This window comes from Nicotiana tomentosiformis, chromosome 2 (genome assembly GCF_000390325.3).
Source record: "Nicotiana tomentosiformis chromosome 2, ASM39032v3, whole genome shotgun sequence".
Taxonomy (NCBI): domain Eukaryota; kingdom Viridiplantae; phylum Streptophyta; class Magnoliopsida; order Solanales; family Solanaceae; genus Nicotiana; species Nicotiana tomentosiformis.
In genome coordinates, this window is record NC_090813.1 from 186,214,414 (window position 1) to 186,229,423 (window position 15,010).

At 33.0% G+C, this 15,010-nt stretch overlaps 1 protein-coding gene across 1 annotated transcript; it reads left to right on the plus strand.

Annotated features, from left to right (window-relative positions):
- Positions 1-7,636: 7,636 nt before the first annotated feature.
- On the plus strand, positions 7,637-8,587 carry LOC104118711 (uncharacterized). The gene is made up of 2 exons (XM_009630023.1): positions 7,637-8,008; positions 8,093-8,587. The coding sequence occupies exons 1-2, from the start codon at positions 7,637-7,639 to the stop codon at positions 8,585-8,587; spliced, it is 867 nt and encodes a 288-aa protein (XP_009628318.1).
- The last annotated feature ends 6,423 nt before the right edge of the window (positions 8,588-15,010 follow it).

The window sequence follows — 15,010 nt, forward strand, 5'->3', positions numbered from 1 at the left end:
AGCACCTTTTTTTTATGATGGTTGGTGTACGACTAGACCAACTTACTCACACCTTAACTATTCCGGTGGCTACCTGCTATTTCTCATGCACTATATCAACATAAATTCCGAATAACTCTGTTTACCAAGATTCACACCGATAGAGAAAATAACTTAATGTTCTTCTCGATGTTTGGAATAAATAATTTTTATCACCTTAATAAAAATTAAATCTCTCTCGCTCAACTATGCTCCTAGTTTGAATCGATACACCATGTAGGCGAAATAAGACTAATGACTAGAAATCCTAGGAGAATATAAGTTTGATCCCATTGCTTCATTATTTGACGTCAATTCAATGCTTCACAAATTAAAGCATTTCAAGAAGTTTCTTTCTTGGATAGGGGCGGAGCTAAAAGGTTCGGTATGAATTCGATCAAATGTAATTTAATTCAAAATTTTGTATTTGTATTAATAAATTCACTAAATATAATCCTAAATTCAATTTACATTTTTCTTTTAATCACGTGATATCCGTAACACAACTAACTCCACTAATTTGGATCATAGCTGTCCATTAATTAAAGGGAGAACCTATATAATTTTCTCTCACATGGCTCGAAGTTGAAACCACTGCACTTTTATATGTGTCATATATAGTAATACTTCTTTAATTAATCAACACATATAACATCTTGGATTATTTAATATGCTTTTATATTTATAGCTTTTGACCCTACTTTACCGATTTATTTTATAACAAACACTTCACAAACTATAGATACTTAATCTCTATTTAAAATCCGTGAGTTCAATTTGTATATGTTAATTTCGCTCAAAATAATACTCATGTATTCGAATTTGTCTAACCCTCCATAGTACACAATCTTAAACAACAATTGCAACAAATAAATAAAGAATTAATTATAAGATAATGATATTATTAATTATCAGTGCGTTATGAACAATTAGTACATTGGACATTCTTATTCCTCTCCATCTGCTTCTTAATTGATTGAAGCATGATGGTCGATACAGAATGTATACAAATGAATAAAACAATGAAATAAATATCCCATATTATATTGCACAATACTGTCAGTTAATATTATCTTCTCATGCCAATTTTTGTGGTTCTGCTGGATACCGACTATTTCCAATTAGCATAAATGTCGGGTAAGTCTGTCGATCAAGGCTCTAGAAGATGAAAAAAATTCACCTAATGCTTTTTGTCTCTGTTGTGGATACTCGTTATTGGAAGGAGGACGTGGAAGAGGATAAGAAATTTCTTTACGACCTGCAAAGTTCCTTTCTGATATCTGACTTGTCACGACCGTAAAAGAGTTGGTGCCGGGATTTGATCTAGGAGGACGAACTGGACGCCATTGCAGAGATGGTAACAGAAGATGTTCTTCTTCATGTCGAAGTAATCGTACAGCTTCACTTATTTCCGTGCTTATAAACAGAGAAATTAGCAAGATTATACAGCCAAAAGTAGCAAAAAAAAATTTGTTACTTTGTGTTGCCATGTTGATTTTAATTTGTTCAACAATTATAAGCTGGAAAAAGGAGGAGTACCATATGAATTTTGGTAATGAAAATATGATGAGATTTTTAGTGTATTTATACCCCTTTCATAACGTGTTGCTACGACTCTGATTCTTTCAAAAATGGCTATTTTCAATTTCGTGGTAGGGTTTTGACTGTTGACTACTGGGCATCATAAAGCAATTCAGAAATTGAATTGAATAAGTCTTATCGTGTAAAAAAACAACAACAAAAAATATTATAAATGAAGTAGTCATATGAGAGAGAAGCGACTCAAAAATTGACTTCCATAATATTGATTATGTCATGTTGTTTCCGTGTGACCTATAGGTCTTGAGTTCGAGTCGTGGAATCAGTCATTGATACTTGCATCAGGGTAGGATGTCTACATCACACTCCTTTAGGGTACAGCCCTTTCCTGAACCATGCGTGAACGCGAGATGCATACTTTGCACACCAGACTGCCCTTTCTTTATGAAAAGAAACTCAAGATGCGTTTGTTTATTATGGTAGAAAGCACTTTCCACTTCAATGATAATTATGTAGCATGAATATCGATTAGTCGAGGTCACAAAGCGGGTACTAGACAATAGTCAGGAAACCAAAAAAAAAAAGGAACTATTTGATAATTCGAATAAATTTTGTAATGTTTTTTTAGTTCAATCATGATCATGCTACCCAAGGCTACCCAATAAAAAGAAAAAGGCAGAACAAGACATTGTAACACATACTTCTGTTGTGATTTGAGATATTTTATAGATCTTTCTTCTTTCATATCTTGTCTAACAGAACCATATTGTAAGCTATAAATGGACATACTAGTGTCGCTTATGTGGTAATAACCTTTTTTCTATGTTATGTAGATAAATTACCTTATGTTCTTTTAAATTTATGTTATTACTGCGGATGCATCCATTTAATTAGTATGTTTATACCACTCTTTATATAAACAAAGATTATAATAATGAAAATATAAAAAAAAAAAACAAAGTAGATAACAATTTTCTTCTCTTGTATGTTTTTTTGTTGTTTATGTTTCATTATGTATTAATTGTGCGAATATTTGAAAAATATGAGAGGATAATGGTAGGACTATGGATTCATGATCCGATATGAAAATACGTTTCCCATATAAAAGATAGTACAAATAACAAGGGAAAATATTTGCCTGCCTGTACATAACGTATAATTTCGTTGCGTACATGTTAAAGAAACGTTTATGTAATATCTGAAATTATAAGAAATGTACGTTCCAAACTAAAATCTCGGAGGTATGTAACTAAAAGAATTAACCATCAGTTGCACGTTGGTAGGAAATAAATATTCGTCACGAACATCATATTTGAAATTGACTAGAACGTAACTATCCCGACTGAAACTTGTAATATTTCGTAATATATTAATTAGGTGTTTTCCAGCCCCAACCATCACTCCCCCCACCCCCCACCCCACCCCCAAAAAAAACAAGAAGATGAAAATCATCAAAGGGCACATTATAGAGAAAACATTAACAAATTATTAATTAAGTTTACATACACTAAAATAACCGAGCAAAGAAATTTTTCTTTTTTACTTTTATACACTATCAGTCACTTAATAAAGTATATATATGTATTACTAACATGTAAGAGAAATAAGTTGTTATAACATGTTATGTGTAAAAAGTATTCCTATTTTATATTGTCAGCATATATAAATTAAATCAAAGGACTCTCGATTAAAAACATTGATAATTCCATTAAGTCTCAATGTTAGACTTATTTTTCAATTTATTGACACGCCAACTTCAAACTCATGCTTTAATTTCATATCCCTCGACTTTACATGGAGGAGGAGCAATCATTTTCTTGCCGGCAAAGTTCATTTGGCCGACCATGCTTGGCGTTACGCCGCCATGTAGGCTTTTGTTGGTGGCGGGATTGGGTGACGGTGGCGAGATTGGACGCCATTGCAGTGATGGTAACAACAACATATGTACATTTCTCCTCCAAATTTGTCCTCCTCCTTCTTGATCATCAAGAAGATATCTAGTGGCTTCATATCTTGTGATGCTTGAAACAATAACTACTATTGCTAAAAGAATTCTAGGGCTTCTTTGAGGTCTCATATTGATTTTGCAACAAGCAATAACCAATCAAGAACTATAAACTAAGTTACAAAATAATGGATTTTGTGGAATAATATATTTGATTCTGCAAGCGGTTCAGTATAAATGAAAAAATTCAGAATAAATTAGAAGTCGGAATTTAGTGATATGAAAGGAGAGCTATATGATATGAAAAAAAGTATGAGAAAAGGATTGGATATTTATAATCATGGAGTTTGATTTGAGAGTTGTAAACCAGGATAACTTTTTGACATTTTTCATTCCTTAATTCTCCTTAAGGGCTTTGACTTTTGACTCAAAAAGTCTGAAACGGAACTTTATTGAAGAGAGAATTATTAGACAAACCGAAAGATGTAATCGTGGAGTTATTAAACTGACATGCAACACGCCATGCACATGCTACGTCTATTTTAGGGTTTAGGAGAAAATAAAACTATACAAATTAAACATTAAATAAATAATCTTTTGTTACCATCAAGGCTTATATACTAATCTCGTGCTATCATTGTGATTTTCTGGCGAAAGAGGTTCTGATGAATCCACTACCGTCCTTCTAGCTCTGCGGATAGTGGTATTGATGAGAATCGCACATACGATATAAAAGTGTTTGATTTTCATTACCTTTTTTCCTTCTCCTTCACTGATCCTCCCATATAAGGGGAAAACAATTCTGATTGAATCTTCACCAAGAAGAAAACTATGCAATGGTTTAAATTGTGTATATATATTGATCATGTAAAATGATTTATATATTGATCACGTAATTACAAGTAAATCTTTATTATAAACATTAAAATTGTTAACCTCGTAAGAATTGTAGTAACTAACTTGCAATCATTGGTTAAACTACACTGGTAATGGAAAACAATAGTGTATATAACCATAGGCGAATTTAGAATTTTAACTTCATGAGTTCGACCTTAAAGTTCTTTAACACTAAATTTATTGTATATTTAACAAATTATACTTGTTTAAATTTTAGTAAATTTTTATATATATATTATAATCTGTAGCAAATATATTGTGTTAAGATGAAGTCGTTACCTCGAAAGAGGTTCAAACAGATGGTGGTCGGCTCATATGAAACCACATATAGGATTTGAATACCAGAACTCGTGCTTGTGAACTATTATTAAAACCATGTAGCCGTCCAATGAATTAATAGTGAATATTCCCTTTAGCAATTAAATAATCCATCCGTTCGTGAACTTATTTTGATCCGTTTCAAAAAGAATGACCAATTTCTAAATTTGAAACAATTTAGCTTAAACTTCTAATTTTACCCTTAATGAGAAGCTTTTATAACCACACAAATACTCTGGACCCTTTTTTTACTTGTTTAGAATTACAAATTCAAAAAGGTTTTATTTTTTTAAATTCCGTGCCCAAGTCAAATAGGTTCAAACGGAACGGATGAGTACCAAAATTTATACTCTAAAGTGGAATAGTACTACCGGCCAAATATGTTTAGTAAGATTTGACTTTACATAAATAGCAACAAAAACATTATATGTATGTCTTTACCAAATATACTGATTTCCCATAATTTGGGAGGTCAAAATACACAACCTTTTACACGTTTTCGGATTGGATTTTGTTTACTAATTATTTTTTGCTAACTTTCTGAATTGCTAATAGTGGCTGATCAGCTATATATTCAAATTCTTATTATTATTATTATTATTATTATTATTATTATTATTATTATTATTATTATTATTATTATTATTATTATTTATTATTATTATTATTATTATTATTATTATTATTATTATTATTATTATCCATTCTGCTGCAGTTTGTTTAGATTACTTATTTAAATCGTAGCAGCTTGATCACACGGAGTCGGTATTCATTTATTCTGTTACTTTACGACTTTTTTTTATCTTAATAAGAAGTTAGTTCTTTTAACTTTTTTTTCCTTAAACTCTTAAGTCTGTGCAAATATCAGGTAAGAGTATGTTAAGTTTTTTTCTTACTTATTTTAGTGTATGTAATGATTCATATGAAGCACACCTACTCATCTACACTCTTATCATAACCATTTCACATGAGTACGTTAAGACAAATGAAGAATCTGCATATATATGTGTGTGTGTGTGTGTAAAATGCTCCAAAGTTTTTCAACAATGTACACCTGTTTGGTGTTTCGCTATTAGCTAAGCAGTTTAAGTTTTATATTCTGAAAGTGTAAAAATAGCGGGAAAATGGTGTAAATTAAAAGGAACATGATATATATATGCACTCGAGTCTAAATTAATTTTCATATCGCAGTCGAAGATAGTTATATTAGTAGATTATCAGCTTAGAATTTTGATGGAGAAATAAAGTTAATAACTTAAGATCTTGCAATTCAAGGCATAACTCCATTAGATTTAGAGAGAACAATGGCGTCGACATCAACAATGGTGGAGAACATGCCGGCAACGAAATCATGGGCAGATCGAACGGAGGAAGAGGTAAGTGAATCGGAATTAATAGGAAAACAAAGCCATGCAAAAATACCAACAATAGGGGAAAATTGGAGTGGAATTGTAGGGAAAGGTGAATAGAGTGAAGGGTATATATGACCTTACCGGAAAGGGAAAGGAACAATTGAGGGGAAATGTGAAAATTACAATGGAAGACATAAAGGATGAGATAATCTACTGGAGATCTGCAGTAATTTGCTATGTCCTAGGGTCAAATCCACCGCAAACTGTTATGGAGGGCTACTTCAAAGAGTATGGGGATCATTGGAGATAGATAAAATAGCCGTGAACAGAGGTGTGTTCATAGTAAGATTCCACTCACCGGAGAACAAGGAGAAGGCGGTGGAGGAAGGAATTAGAATATTTGATAAAAAGCCAGTGGTGGCTAAACCATGGAGACCGGACATTATATTTGATAAGCAGGTGGTTGATAAAATTCCTGTGTGGATTAGACTGATGAATCTGGATATCAAATACTGGGGTCAAAATGTTCTAACAAAAATTGCAGGAATGGTAGGCAACCAACTGAAAGCGGACATAGCAATAACACAAAAACAGAGGCTACAATTTGCAAGAATTTTGGTTAAAGTTGAACCAGATCAGATGTATCCAGATATGGTGATGTTTGAGAACGAATGTGGTGCGATCATTGAGCAAGAGGTTAGATATGAATGGAAACCAGTATTTTGTAAAGCATGTGGTAATTTTGGACATGATATTAGAGAATATAGGAAGTAACTAAAGCAGGACAAGGCAGGGGAGGAAATCAACAAAGAAACATGCAATAACAATACAAATGGCTACAAGGACAAGGAGAAACCAGAGGAACAACAACACAATGAAGCAAGGGACATTATCCTAATAGAAAACGGGAGTAACAATGACAAGCAGCAGGAAACACAAGGAAATAAGAACCAGACAGGAAATAAAAAAAAAACATGAAGCATGGCAAGTGGTACAAGGGAAGAAAGCATGGAGAAGTCGAGGAAGCAATCACAACACCAACAGGATCAATGGAATGAATGAAAAGGAGGAGCAGTCTAAGGAAAGGTAGATTGAGCCACAAGGAAATGGTAACAAATCAGGGAAGGCTGGAGGCCTAACCCCCACCTCCCTAATAGATAGTATTGGGTTCTGGAACACCAGGGGTCTAAACAGGACAACCAAACAGAAGGAAGTGAATCTATTCCTTCAAAGACAACAGATTGGACTGTTTGGACTCTTGGAAACAAAGATTAAGAGAGCTAAGGCAAATAAAGTTGCTTTTAGTCTTTGCACCGGGTGGTCTTATACTACAAATCACTCTAAACATAATGCAGGAAGAATATGGATATTGTGGAGGCCTCAGGTCTTCACTATAAAAGTGAAAATGGTGACAAAATAACCCATTCATAGTATCATAACTCACAATAGCACAGGAAAGAGGATTAATATGATAATGGTGTATGGATTCAATGACCCAATACTAAGGTCTGGCTTGTGGAGAGACATAAGAATGATAGCTAATCAAATGGTAGGGGCATAGGCAATTATGGGAGACTTCAACTCTATACTTAGTCAAGAGGATAGAGTGGGGAGCAAGGTGACATATACAGAAATAAAGGAGTTTAAGGAATATGTGGAACAATGTGGACTTCAAGAACTGAAATCATCGGGGTGCTTTTATACATGGAGTAATAAACATGAAGGACAGGGTAGAGTGCTAAGTAGAATTGACAGGGTGATCACCAACAATGACTGGGTGAATAAATTGCCAGCATCTAAGGTTCATTATATGCCAGCAGGAGTATATGATCATAGTCCTGCAATGATCAAATGGGAGGGAACGGGTGCACTTAAGATGAGGATATTCAGATACTATAACATATGGAGCATGGACAACTCCTTCACTGCAAGAGTGGAGGCGAGTTGGAGACAACCAATATAGGGGACAAACATGTTTAAGAGTAGTGGGGAAACTAAACAGACTTAAAAAGTGTTGATAAAGTTAAACAAAGACAAGTTTGTAGAAGTAGAGAAACGGGAAGATAAAAGCATGAAGAAGTTGGTAGAATGCCAAGAGAAAATACAAAATGATCCTAGGAATGAAACATTAGGCAAAGAGGAGAAGGAATTGACAAAGCAATACATATACTGGAAGGAAGCAAAATTAAACAACTTGCAGCAAAAGAATAAAGTGCAATGGCTTAAATATGGAGACATGAACACAAGCTACTTCCACTCGGTGATCAAGGAAAAGAGAGCAGCAAGCAGAATATTCACAATCCAGAACATGCAAGGAGAAATAGTCCAATCAACAGATGCAGTAGTTGATGCTTTCAAGGAATTCTATACAAGTTTACCGGGCACTGACAAGCAGAACAAAGATCATGTGGCAAGCCACATAGTCAAAGAAGGACAGATTGTCTCAGAAGAACAAAGAAATCAGCTGATAAGAGAATTTTCACAAAAGGAAGTTAAAGAAGCACTATGGAATATATAAGGGACAAAGGCACCAGGACCTGATCGGTATGGTATTCAATTCTTCAAGGAAATCTGGAATATTGTAGGGGAAGATATCACTGCAACTGTGCTGGAATTTTTCCAATCGGGGAAAATGCTCAAAGCTTTTAATAGTACAGTGATCACCCTCATACCAAAAACTTCTAATGCTGCAACAGTTGAAGATTATAGACCCATAGCATGTTGTAATGTGGTGTACAAGATAATCTCAAAGATGTTGTGTAACAGATTGAAAGTGGTGCTGCCAGACATCATCTCACAAAACCAAAGTGCCTTTGTGGCAGGGAGAACAATAGTGCAAAACATTCTGATTTGTCAAGATTTGGTCAGATTGTATAATAGGAAGCAAACTACTAAAAGCTGCTTGATCAAGGTGGATTTGAAAAGGGCATATGATTCTATTGAATAGAAGTTTGTGGAGGAAATGATGCACGCACTAAACTTCCCTAGTCTATTCATTAGGTGGATTATGGCATGTATCACAATAACCCGCTACAGCATAAATTTCAATGGAGGATGTTATGGCAAAATAAAGGGGAAAAGAGGACTAAGACATGAGGACCCAATATCCTCCTTACTGTTTGTGATTTGCATGGAATATTTTACGCGAATCATAGGGCATGTGTCTAAGCAGAAAGAGTTTACTTATCATACAAATGCAAAGAATTGAAGCTGACACACCTTTGTTTTACGAATGATATGATAATATTCAGCAAAGGAGAGTATGCATCAGTAATGCTCATGCTAAGGGGTCTCAAGTCATTCTCAAATGCATCTGGTATGACAGTTAATGTAAACAAATCGAATATATTCTGTGCAAATATGAATGGAAGAGAGATAGAAGATATATGTGAGCTGACAGGATATAAGAAAGGGAAACTACTATTTAAGTACCTTGGAGTGCCTATATACCCAAAGAAACTAAGTGTGGTAGATTGTGAAATGCTGATAGACAAGATACTGGTAAGGATAAAGGGATGGGGATCCAGAAACTTATCGTATGCATGGAGAACTCAATTGGTAAACATTGTGTTGCTGCACCTGCACTCATACTGGGCATCCATATTGCTTCTTCCAAAAAGGGTCATGAAAGATATTGTAGCTATATGTAGAAATTACCTATGGGATGGGAAAAGTGTCACGAACAAATCACCACTGGTAGCATGGGACCTAGTCTTCCAACCAAAAAGAGAGGGAGGATTAGGAATACAAGAATGTTTGGCCTGGAATGAAGAAGCTTTGGCAAAATATGTATGGAATATAGAGAAAAAAATGATTCATTATGGGTTAAATGAGTAAATCACATATACATAAAGGGCAAGGATTGGTGGCAATACAATCCACCACAAGATAGTGTATGGTATTGGAAGAAGATATGTGATATCAAAACAGTTTTTGCTTCAGGCTTTGAACAAAAAGTGTGGAAGGGGCAAATGAATAGATACACAGTAAATGAAGGATACAAATGGAGAAGAGGAGCAGCACCTAGCGGCCATATGCACGATGGATTTGGAATAGATTAAATATTTCAAAACACTGCTTTATAGGCTGGTTGATCATGAGATAGAGACTACTTACAAGAGACAGACTGCATATGATGGGAGTGAGCCAGGAGAGAACATGTCTACTATGTGGAATGCAGGATGAAACAGTACATCATCTGTACTTTGAGTGCCAGTTTTTCAGAAGATGCATCGAAGAACTATGCAGCTGGTTGGGAATAAAGCTAAAACAACCAGATATGCAGAGCATTTGGAGGAAAATAGGAAGATGTATAAAAGGGAGAATATGCCGAGGTTTTGTGACCTCAATCATCACAACAATAATGTATAGAATATGGCGAGCAAGGAATGAAGCTCTATGGAATCAGAAAGTGCCAATGCCAACAAAGATGTGGAAGAGCATAAAAGAGGATAGCAAATACAGGCTGCAACTCATAGTGACTAACAGAAAGAATATGATAGAAATAGAGTGGATCAATCATTTTACAGATAGGAAAAGGCAAAGACTATGCAAAAGTGTAGAACTAGAATTTAACTGGCAGACCTACCTAGTAGGGATGCTCAAGGAAGATACAGTTTTGGTGTTGAACTAGATAGAATAGCCTATAGATTATGGTAGGGATATACCACGTGTAAATAACTTTGTCTGGTAGGGATCAATAAAAAAAAAATCACCAAAAAAAAAGATCTTGCAATTCGCTAAAGTGATATTAGGAATGAGGTTATTCGCGACAAGGTGGGTGTGGCCCCCATTGAGGACAAGATGCGAGAAGCGAGACTTAGGTAGTTTGGACATGTGAGGAGGAGGAGCACTGATGCCCCGGTGAGTAGGTGTGAGAGGTTGACATTGGAGGGCCTAAGAAGAGGTAGAGGTAGGCTGAAGAAGAAGTGGGGAGAGGTGATTAGGCAAGACATGACGCAGCTTCAGCTGACCGAGGACATGACCCTTCATAGAAAGGTGTGGAGGTCGAGGATTAGGGTAGTAGGGTAGGTGGTAGATTGTTCATACCAGTAGGATTAGTACGCACTCTCGCATTCTGTTGGTAGTAGGTTTCTATGACTAACCGTCATTTTCTTTCATTTTGATCATCTTATTACCGTGTTGTTTCTATGTTGCTTTTACATAACTTTTTGGTGATGTCCCTCATTGTCTATCTTTTAATTAATGTGATGCTTATGTTTTATTGACCCGAGGGTCTATTGGAAACAACATCTCTACCTTCACATGGTAGGGGTAAGGTATGCGTACACACTACCCTCCCATACCCCACGATGTGGGATAATACTGGGTATGTTTTTGTTGTTGTTTGTTTCTTTTCCACCAAAAAGAATTTGCTAAAGGGGTGTTTTCTATTTTTTTGAAAAATATTTTGGGGAAGCTTAGTTTGTTTAAAAGCCTGACTGTTGGCTTGAGGAGTTTTGAGAGAAATTGAATGAGTCATACAATGGAAAAGAAAGAATGAGACAATTCACCATTTTTTAGCAAAAACTAATCCATCACTTTTTTACTCGTGAACTCGATGGGTTCTTTTCTAGGAAAATGATTTTGTATTGCTGCTCTAAAAAAAATAGCCGAATATATATATATATATATATATATATATATATATACTAGTATCTATGAACGTGCGTTGCATGTTAATAATGGCACGTGACGATTTAAACATTTATTTATATGAAAAACAATAAAATTTAATTAATGAAAGAAATTTTATGTATAATATTACAACAATCATCTAAATTCCAAAAAATATTATTACATTAGCATAATACATGAATTTAAAATAAAAGGACATCATCAAAACTTACACAAATGATCAATTTGTCATGTTAGTTAGATAATTATATATTATAGTTTAAAAGTATTTAATGTGATGGTATCTTAACGAACACTTCTTTGTGGACAATATTTTTTGTGTATGTTTCCTCCTAATGCGTTGGTTGCTCTGCTTTAACCAGAATTCTTGTTGTCGATCTTTATATCCCTCTTGAAAGTGCAACATACAGTTGTTCGTGCAAGATAACATATTGTGGTAAATATAGTCCAATATTTAGAATGTTTATCCTTATGCTATTTATTATATTTACAAAACATACTAAAAACTATTTTCATACAAATTTAAAAGGATATTCCTTAGTTTCGGAAGATGAAAGTTGAATTCAGGGATAAGAATATACTTAGAAGCATATTAACCAGTATCATAATATTTGCATGTATGACGTTATTGTCAAAACTTCTATATACCATATGTGTGCTATTACATAAGCTCTTCGGTGTATCTAAGTTTTTCAATATTTTTCTTCAAAATTAACTATATACAATGTAAGATCAATTTTAACTTAGTCTACTATAAATACGGTGACACTAACATAAGTAAGAAATAAGAAACTACAACAAACATATATGGTAGAAGGCCATTTGGTATTAAAGTATTTAAGTATTATTCTTGGTACTAATTATTAGTATTATTTTCTGCTAAGTCAAAAACTGAAAAATATTTTATTTTTACTATAAAATTTTGCAATCAACTTTTTATTTAGTTGATCAACATATTCATTTTTGCTAACTAAGATATCTTTTAAATTCTATCATGCGATTTGCACAAATTGCATTTTAATCTAATGATAGAAATATTTCTCATATTAAATGCACTACTATTACCATTGGGATTGAAAACCAAGTGTTCAGGAAGAACCAAATCATCTTTTATTGGATGCTCTTCTTCGTTTCCGACACGAAGCAAGAAGACACTGAATATTGGATCTGTTCTTACTTTATATTTCTTGTCAGTTGAATCTTTTTCGTTGAGGCTAGAAGTATAACTTTGGTAAGCTACCTTTTACAGTCTCTGCTTTTGTCGATTTTGGAACTACTGGTAGTACTTGACAAAATCACCTCTCAAACCATTAATTTTTCACCGAACGGTTCATTAATATCCAATATATCTCTAGACCTTGAGGCAATTATTTCGATCGTTTGACACTTAACTATAAGTGCTTCATCCCATATTATCAATTTTGCTTTCCTTATAAATTTAGCATAATTGCGCTGCTTTGATATATTTGTGATAGTTATTTAAGTTGTTTGAAGAGGTATATCAAATCTAAAGTGGGTGGTCTCACAATAAAATCGTTGTTTGTACACCACTTGTTATTATTGCTAACAGTTTCATGCTTGTTGATATGATATTTGCAAGCAATGCATGATATAGAAATATTATTTTGATTCCGTCGGAGGCATCTACAAAGAATGATCACGTTATACCAGAGTCGACTCTTTATAAAATAGTCTTGAAAACTTGTTCTTGTTTAGGATTTAGCTTTGATTGTGCTTCCTCAGACACTTGTATTACATTTTGATTCTTAATAATATATTAACCTTTTTACTTTGTGTTCTAACGCTCCTTTTATGGAATAAATTTATGTACTCGGAGATTTGTTTTAACTTGAATAAGAATTTTACTCATATGATGAATTCAAAAAATAATTGAATTGGATTCTCTTGCTAAATAATTAATTCACCGATTTAATTATTTGATTTTAATATAAAAAATAATTTATTCTATGTTGATTCAGATCTTAATATTAGTTCATCTCTTCTTTTGAATATTTAATCTTAATTATAATATTATCCACCATAAATTTTATTTTCAAAGAGTAAAAGATTGATATGACATTTAACTTTTAGATCTTTATGTTTATAGAATTATTAGTGGTATTGACTCTTACCAACCATTTTTTTCTTTTTCTCACAAATTTATATTCTTAAATATTTTCTTAATTGTTGTTTAATAATTGGGTATTTTTTAATATTACACAATAAATTGATAAAAAATAATATTATTTGAGTAGGAAAATAGTTCAAATATAATATAAAAATATATTATCGTGGGGATATTTTTTTTCTCTCAATTTTAACTCTTTATGTATTCTATTTAATATTACTTTTATTTTTTCTTTGTATTGGACATTATGTAGTGGTAATGTATTGCCAATACAGAGGATTCTTATAAAATTGATTTTATTAAACCTTCTTATATATTTTTAATAAGAATTTAATAGACAAAATTTTATTAATTTTAAAATTTTAAATATTAAAAATTACCATAGAAGATATTATAGTCCAAAAAATAGGTTATTGCAGTTATGTCCTTTCCCTGTGAGTTCTTCCGTTTAATAGTTTAGGGCAATTTGATATATTAATATTATATTTATGCTTTTATAATAATATATGCTCTCATGTTTCTTAATGGATTTTGACAATATAATACATTCTCAAATTAAATTAGTAATAGGACATTATAATATATTTTTAAATTAAATTGGTAATAGGAATTTTATATAGATTAGACAACCCGAAAATAATTATACTAATAGGATTCCTAAAGCTAGTCATGTAGGATTCCTAACATGTAGTATTATGTCCTTAAACTAATAGGATTATAAGGCTAATATCTAGAATTCCGGTTATGTCCTTTTATTATGAGTTATTATGCTTAAAATTATAAGGTTATTTTTGTAAACCGACATTGTATTCATACTTTTATAATAATATATATATTTGTATGTTATATATAAAAATATATAAGATTTATACACTTTTTCGGCTACCGAATGTATATAGTTTCAGTCGCAGGCTAAAAGTGATCTTTGCCCTTCTTTGTTAAGCCATGAAATTGAAGAGAAATTGTAGAATTGGATAGAAGAGAAAACCCCAATTGCCTAAGTCGGTGAGAGAGAAAACATATGAGACAATCGGGTAAATAAAATGTTATCCATTAATTAAGAATAGAGTCAAGTGAATCTATTTATATATACAAGTAAATGCGTCTAAAAGAGAAAGATTGTCGGACAAGGGCCGGATCCCTGAAGTACAAATAAAAGATGGCGCAATAGAAATA